Source organism: Ptychodera flava, chromosome 1 (assembly GCF_041260155.1).
Source record: "Ptychodera flava strain L36383 chromosome 1, AS_Pfla_20210202, whole genome shotgun sequence".
Classification (NCBI taxonomy): Eukaryota; Metazoa; Hemichordata; class Enteropneusta; family Ptychoderidae; genus Ptychodera; species Ptychodera flava.
The window spans coordinates 36,578,666-36,602,663 of record NC_091928.1 but is presented as its reverse complement, the minus strand read 5'-3'; the positions used below and the strand labels follow the sequence as shown (position 1 = coordinate 36,602,663).

The following is a 23,998-nucleotide window of genomic DNA, read 5'->3' as shown; positions in this document are numbered from 1 at the left end:
TCATTTTATATATTATGGTCAATCCTATCGAAAGGAAGTAGGAACTCAAATGTGTCTGAGAAATGCAACCTCTGTCTTACAGAGAAGCTATTCATAAATAATATAGATATGTCCGACCTTTTAAACAAGCGTTCCGAGTTGGTCTCAATATGCCGACAACAAAACTAATGTTACTTGTCAAATTTCAAATCTACCCATCACACCAAATGGTTCACCCAACCTGATACTATGAGGTTATTACGAAAATACGGCAAAGGATGCACGAGGACATTGGCGCAGCGTATCGCCCGACGCGAAGCGGAGGGCGATCTTAAATTCGTGACTTTGGTGTTACTTTGGCCAACTTTTATCGTTTTCGTACAAGTTTAACTTGGATTGCAGCGCAGTCAAGCACCAACGGACGTACCAGTGCAGCAGCTGTCGAACTTGAAACAGAGCGCGAGAGAAATGTTTGCAATCATCCAATTTTTTGCCACTTTTCATAGGGGCTGAGGGTGTCGGTATGTATTACCACTTGTACAGAGCTTTCCTTCTGATCTAGAGCACCCAGCTGTAATGTTCTTATAGAATTGATGCTATTTTAAAAATTGCAATGATATGAATAAAACAAAAATATTGCCGTGATAGAAGTAATTCAATACACCCTCCCTGTCAGTACCCTGGATGAAGTGGGAGAGTCGACCTCAGTGTCAAAGGTTACCGGTATCAGGTTCTCTTTTACCCGCGTCCATGGCCATGCAAGCACTCTATCTGTGACACACATACTCAAAACAATCGTGACAGAGAAGTATAGTGAATGAAATCATGGCTCAATTAATTTTTTACTCTGACAAAACTGAACTATTTGTAAAGTCTATCATCATTACGAAAATCGAAATCACTCGCTGTCGTCGTCGTCGTCGTCGTCATAAATTACATATGGACGCGTTCGCCGTCGCTTAGGTGACCTTGGTGAAGATGCCGTGTTGATTGTGATGGCAAACAAAAAATTACAGCCACTCAGAGTTGAGCCGCTGAACATCGCTCCCAAAGCTGAGTCGACAGAAGCACATGATGTTGTTTGGCTGCTTCGGATGGAACTTGAACTTGTTGAAGGTACGTTTGGCCGGTGAGTAAGTAGCTGCTTGCATTTGAGAAGTTGAGTCGTTGATGTTTTGGGCTATTTCATGCAATGGACGTTTGGCCGCTGCCGATGTTAGTATGTCGGACATAGCTTCTCGTTTCTTTTCGTTTGGGGTTGCATAATGGTTTAGGCTCGACAATTAACGTGACCTGTGAGTTGGGCTGTCTCAGTCGGTGGAATACCTGCATTTAGCAGTGACTGGATGGCCGTTTTTCTACCGGAGTGATTGGTTTTCTGACCGATAATACCGGCTGCGCGGCGGTCATTTTGCTCATCAAACTGCCCAGAGTATTTACGCCGATTTTACCGCGTTTAAACCACACAGGGTCTTCTAGCTGTTTGCTGTAATCGATTGCAATGTAATAGTTCGAGTCCTGTGTTAGAGTTCGTTCCGGTCGGTGTTGTCGAAATATTTTTGTACATGTTTACTGGACATTGAGAGGGGTCATCTGTCGCGAACATTACAGGTTTAAACGGCCGTTGGTTGTTAACTTGCCCGGATCTTGTTTTAGTGTCACGTTCCGTATACTCCAGATATTCTCTGCCTTCTGTATTTTTTTTCAGTTCCACATCAACCCATTTCATTTTGTAGTGTTCGTCCCTTCCTCGTAGGCCGAAAAATTCGGTGTTATAGTACCATATTGTGTTTAGGAGAGACTTTGCGTTGTGACCGCCAAGTTGACCGCTCTCCCACAGCAGCTCTTCTTCCGTAGCCGTGAGTGCTTCAGCTTTATTCGGTCTGTTTCCTTTCCCTTCTTTCTTAAGACTTTTTCTTTTTGCACTCAGGACTTCTCTTGACTTCGCAAACTCTCTACTTTGTGTCATGGAATATTCGTAGTTATTTTCACTCGGAAATCGCTCAATACTTCTGTGATGGGATGACAGGGTATCGGGTTCGTGGAGGTCTCCTTTAGACTTCCTCGTCGAATAAAAATAACGTTGAAGGTACGAGTCTAACTGAGATGATGGAATAGTGTTGATTTCTCTGACCTCGTACTTCTGCTGCACAAAACGTCGGAAGATATTTACTTCGTATTTTGTCTTTTCTTTTGTGTTTTTCTGTCCGTCAACAAATTTACGGATATCTTCGTCAACTTGGTTTTCTTTGTGTGCTCTGTCACTACTAGCGATATCTTTGGCCAAGCGGAATATTTCCTGCATATCGTTATCTGCGATGGAATCAGATGGACTAAATGTTTGTTGAACTTGATGTTAAGGCAATGACAGGGTTGCTGTTTCTGATTGCTGGTTCAGGCTGTGGTTGGTATTTACTGTTATAGCGGTTGTACCGGCAACTGGTTCCCGTACTTCAAGTTGATGAAGTGTTTGGGGTACATCGCTCGCATTGTCGTTGTAGTAAAATGTGTCCCGTTTGTAACTCAGCCACTGCAGTGAATCCCAGTCGTACTCGCCATCGTCAGAGTAATTATCACCATCCATGCTTTTGAATTACTGACAGAAATATAACAAATTAAGCTCGAAAACAAGATTTGTGGTAGGGAAACGTTTACATGAACTTTGTGTGTGTGCCATGCTGCAAATCTGATCGACCGATTGACGGAGCTCGAGCTCGCGCAGTTACGTCACAGGAATAAACATTGCCGTGAAGTTATACTTTTGAAAAAAATTCTGTTTCATTGTTAAATGAAATAAATCTATATATATTTTTTCAAGAATTGGTCTATCTGCGTATGTTATCGTGTGTGTTGATCTATCGACGCGACGTTTTGTTTTCATTTTCATGGGGGCAGACATTATTGTTTACATGTAGTGTGGGGTACCTTGAAACCGTTCTTGTGAGCGCGCGCAAGTGGGACTGATCAAGGTAGTTTAAGGGCTTGTGCTGCTGGGTGTGCCTTGAAACTAAGTGTTACGGAACGGCGCGGCGTTTCATACGGCTTTTTTAGCGAACGCTAAATCCTATTGTTCTCGATGGTAGATGTATAATAATTATATGTAAGCACCTGAAGCAAATTACATACAATAAAATCTACATATTTGACGATCGCGTGTATTCTTGAAACTCGAGGAAGGTACCATACATACGTTATGTGTTCTCATATTTATTGTAATGTTCCTCTTCATCCCTTCATTGAGCATATATATATATAATATATATATATATATATATATATATATATATATATATATATATATATATATATATATATATATATATATTACTCTTGTTGCATCGACACCAGAACAAGTAATACTGACGTCCTTAAAGTTATATCGTTACTTGCGATTTTTTGCAGGTTGACGTGCCTTGCCTAGGCTGAGATAATTTTTTCTCAGTTGCGTATGATTCACAAAACCTTACCTTTTCTATTCTTCGTCGAGAATCAGTTCCAGATCTTCCATGCTTTCAATCAAATATTCACGGATTGAAGACCATAAAATCTGTTAAAAGGTAAAGCAATATTAGGACATGTATAATATACATTATATTATAACTTTGTCAATACCAGTGAATTTTTGACGTAATACCCCTGATTATTACTGATAATGTATCCGATTAACCAGCATTTCGGCCCATAGCGAGCGTAACAATGCAAGGAGTTTTTTTGGCAAACGATAAAGAACTGTCCATTTTAAACGGAGGGAATTATTGGATAAATAGTGGTGCAAAATATCGATAATAATGCCTTACCTTACGATTTATTAATTTTTTAATCCTCTTTCATGCACGTGTTATCTGCTCTGTTTGGCTTTCGCTCGGAATGGAGTCGCTGCATGTTGTAAAACAGTGAGACTTTAATGTTTGACCACCCTGCACGAAGAGGATGTATTGTTTTAGTGTGTAATGATTATAATTGATATTTCCGATATTTCATGTCATACAAAATTTCGATTACAGGAGAAACCCTGACCGCCTTGTTGTATAACTCTGAGGACACAACGAGGATCAATGCAAGGGAAATTTCGTAGTACCCAAATTGATAACATAAACATAGATTATCGTCATGTAGAACGACTAGAGAATAAATATTTTGTTGTCAAGAGATTACAATCTTGGCTTTGTAAGTGGTAAGAATGACTGCTTTAGTTAAAAATATCATCAAGCATAAACAGTAGAAATTAGCTGAAATGATACTTCCATGTCTATGCATGTCACTTTCCGTAAGCCTTTCAACTTTGTTATGCAAAATCAATCTTGAATTTCATCAAATATACATAAAACCGATTGCACTGAACAAAATGCTTGATATACGTTCAGTATATATTTACGTATAATGGCGTATATGAGTCACAATACTGATTGCATACGTATCGTTATCTTTTTGCATGGAATATTCCAATACGTTGATATGTGAAGCGTATATCTATGCAGATCATGAGTTATACGTTCTGCAGATCTTTTTACACCAAGCGCACATGGTAGTTTTGCATTTTATTACTATACGTACGTGTGTACTTAAAGGCGCCCTTCTCAATCCCTGGTTCTCGCATTAGCGAATGTGTCAACAGGCCATTAACAGTTTGTCATTCTTTTGTTTCCATTGAATATTTTATCAAGGAAATAATATTTGTATTAGATAAATCTGATAATTGAGTGGGGGCTTTAACGTATTTGACGCATATACAGAATCAATATATGTGTGTATATTGTTGTATATCAAGAATTTTGCCTATTGTTAGTTGCAAAATATCGCTCACTGCTATTATGTGTTTCTATCATCTATTTATATAGCACTTTCGTCATCACTGCTCATGTCCTATAAGGTAAACATCGCTTATGCAAAATGTGCATATATACTAATAGCGTCACAAAAGAACATATATATCTTTCCCTACTGTTTCACCATAGTAAATCTACATACATAGCAAGTTTATCAACTTAGGTCAGGTTGTCGCAGTTTTGTACACTGAATAGGGAAAGGTATTTACTATGTTACTATGTAAATTTTGCCCTCCTACCCGTACGGCCTAGCAAAAGCACCACCAGTGGTTCGGCTAGGGACTGGAGCCAGTGCAAATTATGATATGAAACATTTGTTCCTGTGCTTGTTTTTTCCATGATGTATGGGAGACACTAAGATAATTGTGAACGCACTACATTGGCGTGATTGACCATTCCATGTCTTTAGAAAACAAAGAAAATAGAGGTACTTAACTCAGGAAAACCATCTGTTAGTCTTGACAGTTATCGCGCGCAGCAGGTGAAGCACAATAATCGAAATAGTCTAAAAGACCCTAATTTTAGAAATGGAAGCAGCAGTTGGCTTGGCAGTTTTGAAGCAGTGCTCAACGCAACGGATTTCTAGGAGAATTTTTGGTTGGAACGTATAGAGAAATGTGAAGAACTGACCCAGGAAAAGAAAGGCATGACCGGAGATTAAACGAAGATACTAAGATGTATTTAGATCGGCAACTGTTTTGCTATTGAAAAACATGACTTGACACTATGCAGATAGATAGCGGATCACTTAGTGTAAAAGGTAACAACCCTGAAGTTAACACAGCTACAATAGTGCCTGTGAAGATGCTTTACAGTGAAGAGCTGGCCCTATCGATCTTTCTTTGCAGATAATTACACACCTTCCGCTGGTAAAAGGAACATTGACTTTTTAATATGACCGGCGGACTTGCTGACGATAGATGTCTTTTGATGTTGAAATATTTTCAACCATGTGTGCAAAATGACTGTCTGTTGTATTTTTTATGAAAAGCATATTTTGAAGTTTCTGAAAAAAAAAACAATGCGAGACTTTTGGCCTTTTTACCTCGCATGCGCGCAGCGAGGTTATGGTTTAGGCGTTTCTGTGTGTCTGTCTGTTAGCACGATATCTCAAAAACGGCTTGGCAGATTCCGATCACATTTCGCACACAATTTGTTCTTCAAATTTGCAAGAACTGATTAGTTTTTGGTGGTTGTGCTTTGCGAATTTATCAAGTTATGAGTAAAAGAAAATTTGTGGCCTGTATAAGTCTATGGGAGGCTAAATAAGTATGTTTGAGGGCGCTAAGCTGAATCCAGTCACTCGGCCGCGCTGATCGCTTATCTTGAGTTTTGACTGTTGATGTCGTCGTGTCGACGTTTGACTTTAAGAATCGTGTGGGTTACTCTGGACATAGCGAACCAAAAGCTAGATTATCGAAGGTAAGCGTCATAATATTTGATCAATGCATTTTTCTCTGAGAATGAGATGTAGAGTGACACTTTTCAATCTTGTGTGTGTGTCAGCGAATTTATATTCCGGCATGGTTCCACTGAGATCAGCATAATATTATGGCGACGTATTGACAGTCTGTGTCTTTTAAGTTGCTTTTCAAGATTGTATTAGCTACAGAACCAACAATGACAAATTTTTCATGAGATTTCCATGTGGCATTGATGTTAAATCAGCAGCAGTAGGCTAGCTCCTGCGTACAATAGGTCTGCGTTTCCCGGCGGTACGGTGGTAGGCCGACGGCTTGTACCACACTGTCCACAGGACACCACGTGGTAGAGGCCGTGTGCACAACCTGTACGCAGAGCTTCGAATACACGAGACAGAGTTCGTGTTTCCGTAAATTAGGCATTGAACTTGACAATATAGGCAATAACCAGAATCATCGACCATCGCCTGACAAGTGCACCATAGTCAGCTGTACATGAGTTGCGTGGCGTGGTGGGCAGGTTCCCATGGGTATTTATTTTTTGAAACGCGTACTTCAAAGGTCACGAACTCATTTTGCTGCTACACGGCGCGGCACAGATGATTGTATCGTTTTTGGGCGCATTGAGATACTGTGAAGTAGGTCAACTCGTTCTACATGGCAATTTATGTGAAATATGCAGAATTTATACGCAAACGCGACCTCTGCCAGTCAAGAGCCTGCTCAGCCATTTGCACTTGCATCGACAGATATTGTTGGATCATAATTTTTCAAATGGTTTCTTTTCTTTTTTATTGCGTAATACAGTGGGCCGGGATAATGTCAAATTTAGATAGATTGGATTAATTTCGGGAATAAAAACAATGTAATGTAAATGATTTGTAAAAGTTTTAATTCTGTAAATTTTCCAATGTTCATAAGCTGATTTTGCTTTTATTTTTTTTTTTTTGGCATACATTTGGTATACAATGTGTGCTTATAGTATGACACGGCGTCCGTCATCTGTATGTATGTATGTCTGTATGTATGTTTTATTTACGCCATCAGTATTTTATCTTTGTCATAGGCACAGTTCACAGCAACCTTACAACCATCTAAAGACTGTGCAAGTGAAATTGATACAGAGTTGCTCCCCAGTATAAATTGGCGTCGGCAGTAAGTTCAGGTAAGTGTTTCAGTTTTGATCACGTGTGAATTTCTTGTTCCTTGAACGTGCACTAAGTATTTCTAATACTGCATGTGTATGTGTACAATATGACATCTTCATATTTTTACCTAAATGGAATTAAGTCAAATAGGAGCAAATTTGTACATGTTTGGTTTTGGAGGAAGTTTTGCTGTTATTGGTCAAAAATAATTTTCTGTTGAAACCACTTGTCTGATTACTGTGAAATTTGGTATATAGGATCCTTGAGTAAAATTTGATGAACTTCTGGAAAATTTGCATATTTGTCTTTTTGGACAAATTTTGCTGTGGATAGAAAATCTCTAATTGTTCTTAAAGTTGGTATATATAATCCTAGGGAACAAATTTACAAAGCTATTCTTCTAAGTAACCAGATTCACGTAAACATCAAAACTCCTTGATTGATCATAAAACTTTCATTTGGTATAGAGATTGTAGATGGAATTTTGTTCAAATATAGTTGCATTTACTATAATATGCAAATGAGTGCAACTATGCAAAGTTACAAAGGTAGTTTTTTGCATGTCTATATCTTAATACATAGGCATTATACATTGTTAACATGTCTGCCTTCTTTCTCTTTACAGTTTGTGTGCTAGAAGTGACAAGGCTACTGGCTGCAAAAGTCGACAAAGCCAGCGTGACCACCACAAGCTGCCACACTGTGGCCCATCTGCCCAAAAGTGGCATAATAATAACCCGCCCGTAAGCGGCAAAAAGAATCACTTGCCTATAAAGGTACAAATAACCATTTACCTATAAAGGTACAAATAATCACTTGCCAATAAGAGGCGCAAACAATCACTTGCCAGTAAGCGGCACAGACTGCCCACAGAGGCCGAGAAAAAATCACAGATTGATTAGCAATAACTGCAAACATTGATTCTCACTGAAATTAGCAAATAATTTTGACATTTCACTTCTTTTCCTTCATCATACAAACAATTTGGCAATCACATACACTTATATTTTACTTAGGGGTAAATCGAACCACTTGCATTTTTATGCTATCAGCCACCACAACAGGTCAGTTATTTATTACATTGTAATATCGATAGTCTAAATTAGAAGATTCAACACTTCTTTGGTGCATTATCATCATACGATTTTCTTGTGAATAGTGACATTTTTACCCACAGACTCCATCAACCCTATCCTCTACTTTTCCTGTGTAACAGTCTAACAAGAGTTAGACTGTCTACAGTAGTGCAAGGGTTGATACTATAAACAAATAATATAGACATACTTATAATCAAAGTGTACAATCTAAGTATTCAGACCATTAAAAATACCATCTACACTGTTCGAAGCATTTGCTCTTCACTTGAATTTTGGGAAAATCTAGAGTAATACACAACAGCCTTACACTGATCATAGTTTACATTATTTGTCATTTTTATAAGTACAGATTGAAGCACCTTGTAACATCTGTTATTGTCGCATCTTTCATATAAGAAAATACAAAACAAATACAATGAGAGTAAAAAGATCAAGCACAAAGACTAGAAATGAAAAAAGCAAGTTACACATGCAACATAAAAGACAACAGTTGTCTATTCAACCAAAATCTTACAAGAAGGTTATTGTTGAAGGAGATGGGAACTGTTTATTCCGTGCTATAAGTCAAGGCATCTATGGAACACAAGACCATCATAACGCTATCAGATTGCAAACTATAAATTACATAATTGATCATTGGGATGAATATGAGGAACCAATTAAAGGAGAATATGAAAGATGGCACATAAATAATCCAGATCAATACAAGCAGTTCATGTCTAAATCTGAGCCAGGTTTTGCAACTTATGGAGGTGACATTGAATTGACTGCAGCTGCATTTGCATACAATGTCAACATTGTTGTACATCTAGATATACAGAGTGAACCATTAAAAACTGTAGGTAATTCTTCTGTAACTGTACATCTGTTATATCACCCAATTCGTGTACGAGGAGAAATTGATAGCGGCCATTATGACTTTTTGCAAAGTATAGAAACACATCTTACTGGGGCACTTAATGCTGGTGATGCATTGGATGAAACAGATGATATGTCTGCGATAACAAGAAGCTGTACAAATTACAGAGAATGCGAAAAAGAGAGGGACAGGATTGCAAAAAGACAAAAGAGAAAACAAAGTGGGTTCAGAGAAAATGAAAAAATTACTGATTTTACAAGAAAGAGAACCAAGAGAAGTAATGATATTTGGAGACAACGTGAACAGCAGAGAAATGCTAATTCAATGAAATTAAGAAGAAGTGATGAAGTTTACAGACAAAATGAAAGACATAAAGATGTCATTGCTAAAAAAAATAAGCGAAATTCCTCTGCTCCTAAATCTACAGAACAGCTTATTGAAAATTTCCATGAATCAGTTCGAGATGGTCCAACTTTTGTATGTGTGTGCTGTGAACAGCTGTGGTACAGAGAAAGTGTTGTAAACTACAATAATATCAAAAGTAAATTGTCTGTATTTGCATTGACCCACATAAATGCTACAGATGATGAAATGTTGCCACTATGTAAAACTTGTTACTCGTATTTAAAAGACTCAAAACTACCTCCTTGTGCCATTACAAATAAAATGTCATTTCCAGTAATCCCCCCTGAGTTACAATTACATCCACTAGAAGAAAGACTTGTTGCTTTACGTATTCCATTCATGCAAATAAGAGAATTGCCACGGGGCAGACAAGTCAGTCTAAGAGGTAACATTGTCAATGTTATATCTGATGTATCTAGTACTCTTTCTACTTTACCAAGGACTTTGAATGAATCACAAACAATACCTGTCAAATTTAAAAGAAAAATAAGCTATAGTCATGCCTATCAGGTGCAAAATGTTAGACCTCAGAAAGTTTTCCAGGCGGCAAAGTGGTTAATAGAAAACAGTCCTCTTTATAAGGCAGAGAAAGTAACAGTTTCTACCTGTTGGGATGTTTGTGAAAAGAATGGAACAAATGTTGAATTGAGAGAATTTTGTGATGACAGTGGCTGCAATAGGTCTTCTCAAACGTCTGAAAGCGAAAACTGTAAGCATGATGGTGAACATGAGAATAATCATGATGATGATGATGATGATGATGATTGGACAGAACAAAAAAATATAGAGGATCATCTTGGTGGTACATTAGATACAATGTTGTCTCACTTGCATGATGACCATACTGATTCAGAAGGTGCATTTTGTTACGCACCCGGTGAAGGCAACAGACCATTAGGTATATTTCAAGACAAGTATTCTGAAGAACTTTCCTTTCCAACCATATATTGTGGTCAGCCAAGACCAAGTGAACGATTGATACCAGTATCATACAGCACACTCTGCAAATGGGAAATGCGACACAAAGATAGAAGAGTTGCCAAATCTGTTCCTAACATTTTCTTTAAAGTGAAAAAGTTACAAATTCAGCAAATCAAAGACAAGGCAACATTGTGCTTGCGTAAATGTAATCTGAAGGGACGTAAAGTAACAGCAGGTGAAATACAATCTCCCCAAAATGTGGACAAGATTGTGCGACTTGATGAGGGATTCAGAGTATTGAAAACATTAAGAGGTTCGCCACCGTATTGGGAAAGTGCGAAGAGAGACATATTTGCTATGATACGGCAGCTTGGTATTCCCACATTTTTCATGTCTTTCTCATCAGCAGAGACTAAATGGATACACCTAATGAAAATTCTAGGAAAGACAGTTCATGATAAAGAATATACAGAAAATGAAATAAGAAATATGTCATGGAGTACAAAATCTGAGTTGATCAAGTCAGACCCTGTTACTTGTGCTCGACACTTTGACCGTACCTTTCAGCGATTTATGCATGATTTTCTCATGAGCTCACTTCATCCAGTTGGTGAAATACAGGACTTCTTTTACAGAGTGGAGTTTCAACAACGGGGATCACCCCATATACATATGCTTCTATGGATCAAAGATAGCCCTCAGTATAATGAGAATAGTGATGATGAAGTAACCAAGTTTATCGATCAGTACATTACATGTGACAATGATACGGATGACGAGTCCTTTGCTGAGTTGATAAATTATCAGATGCATAGACATGCAAAGACATGTAAAATCAAAGGGCAGTGTGTTTGTAGATTTGGCTTTCCAGTGCCGCCTATGCCAAGAACAATGATATTGCAACCATTACCTATGGATATTGATGACAGCACAGAGCAGACACTTAAGAACATTATGCACGTATCAAAAGTGTACTTGCTGATCTTCAATTTGGAGAAAATCTGTCTTTTTCTGAATTCTTAGATAAATTGCAACTGGATGAAACAACCTACATTAATGCAGTACAATCATCTCTAACAAGTGATAAAATATTCCTCAAGAGATCACCAAATGAAATAAGAATTACAATTAATGGGTTCTACTGAAAGCTTGGAGAGCAAATATGGACATCCAGTTTATAATAGATCCTTATGCCTGTGCTATGTACATAGCATCTTACATAAGCAAAGCTCAGCGTGGAATGAGTAACTTGCTAGCTAGAGCTGTAGATGAAGTGAGAGAAGGAAATCAAGACATCAGGGAAAGTGTCAGACACATTGGAAACAAATTCCTTAATCATGTTGAAGTTAGTGCTCAAGAGGCTGTGTATCTCACTATGCAAATGAAACTCAGAAGAGCTTCACGTAGTTTCATATTTGTTAATACATCACCACCCGATGATAGAGTTATCCTACTGAAACCATTGGATGAAATACAAAATATGAAAGAAAATGCCACTGATATAGAAAGTGATAATATCTTGAAGAAATATGCACGGCGTCCAAAAGCCATTGAGAAACTGTGCTTGGCAGATTTGGCTGCTTGGTATACTTTTCAGTGGGTAAAAGATGATCAACAAGATCAGGATAAAGACAATGATGAATTGTACCATTCTGAAGATGATGACAGTCAAACAAGTTATCGTGTAGGTGGTCTTTTGTACAAGAAACGCACTAAAAGTAAAGTGATCAGATATGTTCGGTTTCATAAAGAGAAAGACAGAGAAAATTATTACAGAGAGTTGATAATGTTGTTCTATCATTGGCGACATGAAAATCAACTACTTGCTGGTTGTGACACATATTATGACCGCTACTTGCAAATCAAACAGGAGGTTGATGCCAAGGAAAAAGAGTACAATAAGAATGCTGAAGCATTAGATCAAGCAATAGAAGCAGTGCAGAACACAGCTATGGATATGTTTGATAATGTTGCTCCAAATACACAACATCAAGAAAGACAAGACTGTGCACAAGGACCAAGTGACACTATGAACATATTTGCCCCACATAATAGCAGTCATTCACAATATGACATAGGACAAGACATTGGAATTGCTGTGAATAATCCAAATATGGAAGAACTTCATCAACCACGGATGGCTAACAGTGAACTGTACCCCCTTCTACAGACTCTCAACAAGAAGCAAAAACAAATATTTTATCATATAATTCATTGGATTAAAACAAAGAAAGATCCTTTGTATGTGTTTGTAACAGGGGAGCAGGAGTTGGTAAATCTCTGGTTCTGAAATCACTGTATCAGGTACTTCTGAATCATCTTTCAAGTCTCCCTGGTCAAAATCCCGACAATATATTTTTATTGCTCATGGCACCAACGGGAAAGGCTGCTTACAATATCAAGGGAAACACAATTCACTCAGCTCTGCAAATTCCTGCAAGTCAAGGCTTTCATTACAGACCTTTAACATCAGAAAGACTGAATACTTTGCAAGCAAAGTATAGAAATCTAAAAGTCATTTTCATTGATGAAATCTCCATGGTTGGTAATGGCATGTTCAATTATATCAACCTTAGACTTCAACAAATCATGGGAAACAATCAACTCTTTGGTGGTGTCAGTATAGTTGCATTTGGTGACATATCAATTAAAGCCTGTCTTTGATGGCTGGATATTTAATGATCTTAGGCATGATTACGGACCACTTGCCTTAAATATCTGGAAAGAACTTTTCAAAATGTTCGAATTAACAGATATCATGCGCCAAAAAGATGACTTGGATTTTGCTGAATTACTGAATCGTATTCGTGAAGGAAAAACAGACATCATATGACATAAATGTTCTTAAAACTCGGATACTACAAAGGAATAATGAAAACCCACTTTATGATGATTCAGTAGTCCATCTATATTGTGAGAACAGACTTGTTGATAACCACAATGTGTTAGTGTATGATAGACTTACAGAAACTAAAACAATTATATCTGCAACTGATACTGTAATTGGAGATGTCTCTGAAACAGTGAAACAAAAAACATTATCCATAGTTGCTATGTTAGGTCCTCAAAAGACAATGGGATTAATATCTCAATTATCTGTTGGAATTAATCAACGAGTTGAACTCTGCATGAATCTGTCTGTTGATGATGGATTAATAAATGGCACCCCAGGGATAATAAAGTTGATTGATGGACCAGACTTGAATCATGTCACAGTTCTATGGATTTTATTTGATGATAGTACAGTTGGCAAAGCAGTGCGACAAGAAAAAAGACATTTATACGAGAGGAGAATTACCAAAACATGGACACCCATTGCACAGATATCACGGCAATTCAGAGTAGGAAGACACAAAAATGCTGAAGTTGTGAGAAAACAATTTCCTATTAGACCAGCCAGTGCAAAGACTGTCCACCGTTGCCAAGGTGATACTCTAAATGATGTGGTTGTTGATTTTAGCACTGCCTCAAACAGAAACCAGTGTCATATACACTATGTTGCTCTGAGCAGAGTCACTAAACTTGCTGGTCTTCACATAACCACATTACAGGAAAATCAAATATCAGTCAGCAGTGATGTCACAGAAGAAATACAACGCATGAGATCACATTCCATGTTACAACTTTGTTTGACTTTTCCCTATGATATACAAAGCAAATTTATTGTTGCTTATCAAAATGTAAGATCTCTTCATTGCCATTTTCAAGATGTTGTCAATGATTTCAGTTTGACATCAGTTGATGTACTTATTTGCAGTGAATCAAGATTACAAAGTGTGTGATCAGAATGATGATTACAGAATTCCAGGTTTTGAAATTTACAGATATGATGATAAAAGTAATCAACAAACAAGAAGACCATATCATGGCATGATTTTGTATAGCAAGCCTAACACACTGGAATCTCTTCCGCAATCACTGCATTATTATAACTGTGATTTTGTCACTGCGATATACAAAACAACATTTGGATTAGTTCAAGTTGTTGCTGTTTATAATTCCCCTTCAACATCAATAAATAATTTACAATGTGCTCTTCTCAAAATTATAGATGAAATCGACTACACTGTACCAACTGTGCTCCTTGGTGATTTCAATGTTGACTTGCTACAGCAAACATCTTCAGCGAGACAATTGACAGAGCTTATGACAAACCAGCTCCAGTATAGACAATTAATTCAACAACCAACAACAGACTATGGATCTTGTCTTGATCATATTTATACCAACATTCACTGCACACAATTGGTATAGTTGAATCATACTACAGTGATCACAAACCAATCTGGATTGCATTGTAAACAATAAACTCCATCCATATACTTTTGAAAATTACAGGATTTGTTGTTCAGTGTAACGTACAGTGTGTATTTCATTTTATAAAATTGAATGAATTAATGGTGCAGGCACCTGCACCAAGTTCTCATCACATTTTTCATAGATTATAGTGCAAGTCCATAATGTGTCAAAATGCTAATAAAAGTGATTGTGTCACAAATATTCTGTGTAAATCAATATTCAATTAGTCACATAAATAATGATTAATCAAAATTCGGTACACACTCCTTGCAGACCATGTGACTGATAGTACTACATTTCGAATTTCAACATCATAGATCATGTCTGATTCTGTCACATAATTCTAATGATGACATATTATGGCATTGCTGTTTGTTTATTCACCGGAGACCAGTATAAAACCAAACCAGCCAAATTTTGGCGTTACCCCCTCACCTTTGACCTCACTAAAAATGTATTTCTCTCATTCTTACCAATACAACCACACGACTTCAAACATTCAATAGTTATGAACAGAACCTCTGACTGTTCATTGCCAATGAAAATCAGTGTCACTGTTCAATATATACATGTAGACTGTAAGGTACAGTCGTGTGAGGGCGCTCTGTTTTTTAAGCCGAGCATATGGAGCGCCCTCACACGGCTGTACTTTACATTCTATATTCATTTATAACTTTGAAACATTTATCGTCCAACTATTCTAATTTTGAGAAATTCGGGAACAAATTTTGTCATCTATTGACACATTTTCCTTCTTCATAAAAGCCAATACCCCAAGAAGTACTTTACAAAATGTGCACGCGAGGCCATTCAGTTCATATCTGGTTATTGAACAGGAGTGGTGCAGAGTAATAATAACTAACATACATTCTTATAGTGAATCTCTAGACAACGGTTGGATGATGATATACTAGGATATCCTTGGTTTTATCAAAGAACATCAAAAGATCGTTTTTAAGACTTGGCATTATTTCAGATTTTATAGAACAACGAATATTTGGTTCTGAAGTTGATATTACATGGGAACATGCATCTAAAAACATATAGCTACACAACGCCCGGAGTTTTGACAAAGAGATACTGTACTTTAATCCCTATGGGCGACCTGAGATGGCAGGTGATTGTAGACATATGCACTGTACTATGATGGCACAACATGCATAGAATGGCTTGAAAAAGAGGATCAATATATATGAAAGTTGAATGCATCTGAATATCTTCTTGATGCAACTCCATATTTCCATTATTTCAAAACAGTATTTCACTTCACTCTGGCAGGTTCAAATTTTGTGAAACTTTTGCATTTAGTTTATGATTTTAAAAACTCATCTCCCTGACGAGCTTTCAATTTATGTTACGTCAGAAAAAACCGCTGAAGTCAGTGATTTTCTTCAAAACAAATCTATTAAAAACTCAATAAGTTAAGGAATAAAGGACACACTGTAGAGGTTTAGAGGCTACTTATCTAAGCTGGGACGCCACAAAGCTAGAAAGTTGAGTCAAACAGTCCGATCAATGAGAAATGTTTTGGCTTGCAGGTTTGAAATTGGTCTGTGCAACGTCCACAGAATAAATCCAGTGTGAGAGTAAAGGTCTTGAAAGCTCGTGGAATTAAAACTGATGAAGTGATGTCAAAGTCTGTCTGACAATTTGTACCATCCCGGTATCCAGGACATATGAACATTCTAGAATTTCAATTGAAATGCATATTGTTGTCCTAAAATATCTTCACTGGTAGTAAACATCAATTTCCACAAAATTGTAACATGACTAATTGAATTCAAAGTCATGGAGGAGAATGACCTGAAGAGACATAGAATGTTCTGGACTAATTAAAGTCAGGTCGTGAGTGTGAAAAATAAAATACATCACAATACTCTCAATATCGTTTTGATAAACAACGTTAAAGACCTGCCCATGGTTAGATTTTTTTGCTTGCTCCATGTTCTTGACATCTTCGATGACTGCGAGAGATATATTCTGTTGGTCCGCAGAAGGTATCTCCATGCAGGCGTTATATGGAAAAACTATATCCCTTGCAACATTCTGGTTCAGTAATTGTAGCGCTAGTTTGATGTCCAGCAGGATGATTCGCTGAGGGTAGTCGTGCTGATATCAACCCTCTTTATGTCTTGTTTAAGAACTCCTACCCAAATGTGTTCAGAGTCATATAGGCCGACACAAAAATTCTCCTGAATCTTTCTGATGGAAACACTAAGCTGGGCTCTCTTTGTTGCTTTGAGCGAAACGTCTGCCAGTAGTTTATCGAATTAATTTTCGATGTTCAGCTTTATGCAAGCGATGAAAAGTATCCTGTCGACAATGAATGCTAGTTTGTCGGCCATTTCATTCATTGACATTACCAGTTTAAGGAAAGGGCTTCATGTTTTGGTTTCGATCCCATCATCATGTTCTATGCATCATAGAACAGTCCGACCATGCCCTGTAAGTGCAATACCAGGTGCAGATGATGACCATTAGAGGTTATTACCCAATATCGCCTGTTCCTGTGTCATATAAGCATGATCATCATTTGTGGTGCGTCTGACACCAGACGAAGTCGAGTTTCTGACGGTAGTACAAATGACACTCATGCTGATACGACACATGGATCAGACGAACAGACACGAGTGAGCTAGACAACAATGTATCAACTTCGGATAAAAGAATATCGATCGATAGCGTTCACTACATGATTACAGTGGAGACTCGGCGCCCGTTCGCCTCCATTCTGTGTTATTTTTGTAGTTTACTGGAATTTTTATCGTTGATATTGACCCAAATTTGACATACATTACATCAGTATTGACCTGTACAATTTAAGAGACGCTGATTAAAATTCGCCAATATAAGACTCTGATTTTGCATATTATGTAAACGCCATAAGATAGCCATTTTATTGAGGCCAAGGGTTTAATTCAAAAATCTAAATCGCAAGACTTTTGTATATCAATCACACAATTACCGTGCCACTTTTCGCTATCATTGGTTCAGAATTGAGGAATTTGAACGAGCAAACATTGTGCGGTATGTTCGGTACATTAAACTTCATTGTTTTCTATTGGAAATCGAGCTGATTCGACAAATCGTAAAATGAAAAATACATCTAAAAAAACCGTTGGTTGAACTTATCATTTTTTTGTAATTTTTACAATATTTTATATTACACATCTCATGAAAGTAAACTAATGCACTATCGTTTTCATTTTGAGTTCCCCTCTTTTGTTATCAAATAACGAGTTAACAATCGTTTGGCTGTTGGCTGTGTTTTTCACCTAATTTTGTATCCGACTGTTATCGGTCAGGTATCTTCGGAATTCCTCCGTGAACTTCTTTCAAACATATTATACTTGTAAGGGCAGTATACAAGGGAAATCGAATCTGTACCTCTTTCATTCATATTTAGTTGTGCAGCAAGGAAATGCGGCGAAATTTTCAACATGAGGTAGGAGGTGAATTTGACTCTCTATACGCGCAGTCGACCTATGTGTAGGTAAAAGATGGGACGCTATTATCGTAAAAGACGGGATGCCTTTGGGCCGCGGTGTTTTTTCTAAGTAAAACGTTTTTAAAACACACCAAAGGGGAGAGCCTGAGAGGGCGAACCCCTTCTCGTATTTAATATTGAGAAATTGAGACTATTCTGCATTATTATACCAAAGGAATCGCTGTGCAGTTATCTTTTTCAGATGGTTTAGAAACGTTACAACGATGGAAGCTTTATATACATGGAGGTATTGATGGATACTCCAGGGTAATTGTTTACCTCATTTGTGCAGTGAACAAGATGGAACACACAGTCGTTGGTAGAATTTTAAAAGCAGTAGCAGAATACGGTGTTCCATCTAGGGTTAGATTTGATTATGGAAGGAAAAATACAAAAGTTGCTGCATTTATGTTGACTTGCAGAGGTCAGAATGGCTGCTCACATATAGTCGGGTCATCCATTTACAACCAGAGAATTGAGCGGTTACATGAAGACACTCTTAGATGTTGCCTACTAGTACTACCATGATGTCTTTACAGATATGGAATCCAAGGTATTCTTAATCCACACATTCCAATAGCTTTATTTTGCCTACACTGCGTTTCTTCTGCCCATAATAAACTACTCCTTGGCAATATTCTGACTAGGATCGAATGAACATAAACTAAGCACAGAACACAATCATAGCCCAAATCAGTTGTGGCTTCGAAGTGTTACTGCATGAAAAATGCAGACAATTAAAACAGTTGTACCCAGAGCTGCTTAGACCAAGTTGATATTGACACTAGTACATATGGAGTTGAAACTGCCTCAGACAATGCTGACCATGCCGATGGTAGTATTTCTGGCACAGATGAAGAAGTGCCTCCACCTGGATGGGTAAGCACCCTGTAGATCAGTATCTCCACATCTAACAGCAGAGAGTTAATCCATTGGCAAATAGTAGTCAAGATGGTGTGGATATATACATCCGTGCACGTTTGTTGATTTCCAGCAATAGTCATTCATGTTTTTTTTGATATGGTCAATTTTCATGACTGACCCTACATCCCGGTATTTTGTTCGCATGGCAAATTAATAACATTCATATTTTGTCGCAAAATATTCCATGTTTTGCTAGGATGAGTTACCGTGCACATAGAGAATTGTTATAATGGTCCATTGTTTCAGGTTTTGAGGTGTAACACCCTGACCATTAAATGCAAATGAGTTGTATATCTTCGTATCTCGTGATTTGCAATCAAATTCCAGTAACTCACGTGTAAATTCTTTCCATATTGTGGCCAAAGGTTTACAAATATTAGTAGAAACTCTTCTTACCCATTCCAATTTATAAAAACTAATGCCAAAAAAGAAAATCAGATTTTAAAAGCAGATTTTATCAAAATATTTTCAGATAACGACAATTAATTTAGAAGGATTTAGAAATGTATGAGTAATTTTGGTGATGATGAATACAATTCTTATATTCATATCATATTGTATCATGTGTTTTGTAAGGTTTAAAGAGAAACTATAATTATTAATATTCATTGGCTTGAAAATAACCCATGGCTGTTGATTTTGTAGCCACTTGGAACATTTCAACTTATTTACATGTCCCAATGTGGTGACATAAATTATATTAATGAGCCCGCGTATCTGGCATTTTATTGTTGAAAGCTTGGGAGTTTACATGTGTATGAGTCCAGTCGTTATGGAGTCTGTACGCACATGGAATATGCACATTGTACTGTCAATGACAATTGCTGTCAGATTTGAAAATTTCTTTGTCAAAACTAACAATGAAAGCTCTACACAACATGAATACTCGGTATTTTAACCTGTTTTAAGGAACCATAGCTGACATAGAGGCAAAAAATGTAAATTTATTCTTTTGTAATTATCCCTTACTGTTACTGTAGTCATCAACAGTCTGTAACTGATACAAAAGATAATCCACAATATTTGATAAATCTATGGGTTTTTTTAATTTTATACTGAAAATTAAGTATAACAATACCAGGTAGCTACGAGACTATTACGTATGAATTGCACATACATGTCTTTTGGTTCCTACTTAGAGTGGCTTTTTATTTAGATTCTCATTTTCGTACCAACCATTGTTTTGACTTTCAAACATGGGGAATAGTAAAGTTTTGTTTGAAAGAGACTCCCATATACAACATTTGTAGTACATCAAAGCATAATTACCAATATTTCAGCACAAAACGCTGCAGCTGTTAATATTTTTCATTCGTGTTTTCCTCCTCTAATTATTTTTGGCATTTGCTGTAATGAAAAAGTATAATATAATGAATAATAATTCCCTTATTCCATAAAATTTAAATGTACTGGTACAGAATGATAGTGTCGATTTACAATCTCGTTAACAAAACCTTTCTTAAATCAAACATGCTCAGTTCTGCACTTGATATGTCTAAGTATTATAAAAATAAAAGATATAGATTCAAAAGTGCCAAATGTTCAGCTGTTACCATCCGTTGCTTTTGACTTATCAAACAAATCTCCAGGGCCCTAAGGATGTCATACAAACAGTACAGTTTGCGTTGCAGTAGTTCTTTGAACGCCTATATTGTAACGTTAAAAACATAGTGACGCAGTAGCAATTCATCCAGGGTATGCGTTTCTGTAGAAAACGGGCGTAACTTCGCTTGCTAAAAGTCACTACAGGCGTCATTCAAAAGTTCATAAACAAACGTGAGAAACAATATCACTTTCACCGATGAGAGCATTGTCCAACAAACGAGAGTCGCAGTCGCGTGGCTTCCAAAATCCAACGAAAGGAGTTTTGAGTATCAATGAGAATAACTATATTGTGTCGCAATTATTGTACATCGATTAAGAAAGTATCGTCCAACTCAGTCGCATGTTTCATAGAAATAAATCGGTTCTGAAAAAAGAATATGTCTTGTCGATAGCCCATAGACATTACACTTGATTCGCTGCACTCGGCTGAAGCTAGCAGCCAAAACCTAGCGGTCAAAATTTTGGTGTGGAGGCCTGCAGTCAAAACTTGCAAGCCCTTTTCCTTTTATATTTTTAATTCAAGTGTACACCAATCTAACGTACAAGTTCATTTTACATGTATCAACAGAAACATGTCATTTACTAATTAATGTCTTTGCATAAATTGTGCAAATTCAAAGACACTAATAAGTGCACTTTAGCACTGTGCACTGTCATGTGCGTATACATCCATACTAACAGACTGCACACATACTTTAACTCTTAATTAATGCCTTTTCATAAATTATCTCTATTCTAATTAGCACCTATATGCCATCCAATGGCTATCTAACAGAATGCATTGTCTGTTGGAAAGAAAAAAAGAGGTCTGCATCCATTTCACCTCGCCTGTCTTACACAAATATATCCATATTAACAAACTATACTTGTCTCATATCTCAAGTATTTCTTTTCATCAATTTGCTCTATTATCACTAGCATCTCTATGCTAGCCTTTGGCTATACAAGGGAATGCATTGTCTTCAGGAATGAAAGCAAGTGTGTGCATCCATTTCAGCTAGCACGACTTACACTTACATTTCTTAATTGACTTCTTTGCATAAACCATCTGCATTTTTATTAGCAAATATGTGCTAGCGTATGGCTATACAAGAGAATGCAGTGTTTGCTGGTATGAACGAGAGAGTGTGCATCCTTTCTACTTAGCCTGTCCTATGTCTATAGATCTTTAATATCAGACTACACATTGAGATTGTAGGTGGCGCTGTTGTTCGGCTGCCTTTTTAGTTCTCTCTCAGTTTTTAGTACTAATTTTCGTTCTTACGACGTGTTTTCAAGCTGGGTTGTCTGATCTTGGTTTTAAAGTGTCCTAGCATCAAACGGTTCGGAAGAAGACGTCATCTGTCGCTCCAGAGACTGTAAGTTTCTGCTTCTTTTCTACGGAGTTTCTGACGCACTTTGTGACCAGTTCAACATATGGCAGCGCGTACTCTCCTATTACGTCACAGCCTTTGTTCTTCACTGAACAAAACTTCCAAACCCCGTGGACGCAAAGCTGGACGGAAACATCCTAAACCAGTATAACCGTATTTCGACCATCGTCACTACAGATCGGACTTCCAGGCTACTACAGAAAAGTGTTCGAACAAGTGTGCTGCAGCAGATATGTGTTCAAGATATTGTATACGGTGAGCCTAAAGCCATTGTAACTCTCGTTACAAATCGTACCATTCAACCGGCTGCAAAGAGAGAGAAAACCGGTGCTATTGAAAATTCCAAAGTTCTCCACATGTTTTCAAAAATTGCAACTGAATGCTGCCCTTTGGAATGCACGTTCAATGACTGGAAAAATTGGCGTCATTGCATCAACTCTGATCGAAGATAATCTCGATATCTTAGTCATCACGGAAACATGGCTCAAGAGTCAAACCGACCCTGTAATCGCCGATTTTCATTCAGCGGTCAGTGGCTACAATGTTCACCACCAGTCTCGCTCAAGTCGAGAGGCGGCGGTGTCGCTTTGATCGCTCGCTCCAATTTGCGTGTTACAGAAAAACAATCTGGTTCATTCAATTCTTTTGAATCTCTGGACATCAAACTTCAATCATCAAGTCAGACAGTGCGTATTATCACCATCTACCGCCCGCCGAAATCAAAGAAAAAGCAGATCGACTACAAATGATTTTCTCACCGAGTTCTCCACACTACTGGAATCTGCTGTAACGTCACCAGGCTATCTTGTCATTGCTGGTGGCTTCAACTTTCATCTTAATGACGGCAACTTGCCCGATATAGTGAAGTTTACCACCCTACTGCACTCTATGGATTGCGTCAACACATTCTCTCGCCTACACATAACAAGGGACACATCCTAGACCTAGTTATTACACGTTCAACAGACCAGATTCTCCACTCCGTCAATATCACTAATTCAATGAACTCTGATCACAGTCTTGTACGGTTCGGTTGACCGTCCAGTGTCCTGCAAACAGTAAGGTGAGGATCTCGCGGCGAAACTTCCGTAACATGCAGAGCACCGATGTCTTGCGAGACGAAATCGCTGCTACGTTTTACACATATCCACGTGATATTAACATTGAGCTTCTATCAAAATTCTACATCGACTCAGTCACGGACATATTAGACACTCTCGCCCCCATCAAGCATAAAGTGGTGACTGACAAAGTAAGAGCTCCATGGTATTGTGAAGAGCTACTATTGCTACGGAAAACTGTGCGACGACTGGAGACAAAATATCGCGCCACAAACCTTGAGATTGATCGTCAGATTTTCCTGACAAGACGGAATGAATACTTTCGCCGCTGTGATGATTTGAAGGCTGACTACCATAGGACTCGCATTGAAGAGGCAGATAATAAGAGGCTGTTCAAGATCATCGCTGAGTTGACTGATGCGAAGGCGATCCATCTGAATTCATGAACTACTTGAGCACAAAAGTCTCTAAACTTCGCGAAGGTTTACCCAGTGTCAGTGTTGACAGTGACTGCGTTTTACCATCCTATACATTTCCAGCTTTCAGTGATGTGTCTGCAGACCAAGTTAATACCTAATTCAACGAGCAGCGCC

The 23,998-nt window shown here is 37.7% G+C and overlaps 2 protein-coding genes and 1 long non-coding RNA gene across 3 annotated transcripts in view; 2 read left to right on the top strand and 1 right to left on the bottom strand.

Moving 5' to 3' along the window:
* LOC139136426 (cytochrome P450 20A1-like) overlaps positions 1 to 23,998 on the top strand; it is a 91,922-nt gene that overhangs the window by 29,729 nt on the left and 38,195 nt on the right. The window lies entirely within an intron of this gene.
* Positions 1,436 to 2,284, bottom strand: LOC139144524 (uncharacterized protein KIAA1958-like). Its single transcript, XM_070715225.1, has one exon. The coding sequence runs from the start codon at positions 2,282 to 2,284 to the stop codon at positions 1,436 to 1,438; it is 849 nt and encodes a 282-aa protein (XP_070571326.1).
* LOC139138747 (uncharacterized) lies at positions 5,860 to 8,707 on the top strand. Its single transcript, XR_011553671.1, has 3 exons — positions 5,860 to 6,227; positions 7,293 to 7,391; positions 8,000 to 8,707. It is a non-coding gene; the product is annotated as an uncharacterized lncRNA (long non-coding RNA).

Bases quoted from the DNA above. Each gene is read 5' to 3' on its own strand.
- LOC139144524 (XM_070715225.1), bottom strand. From the start codon at position 2,284: ATGCAGGAAATATTCCGCTTGGCCAAAGATATCGCTAGTAGTGACAGA.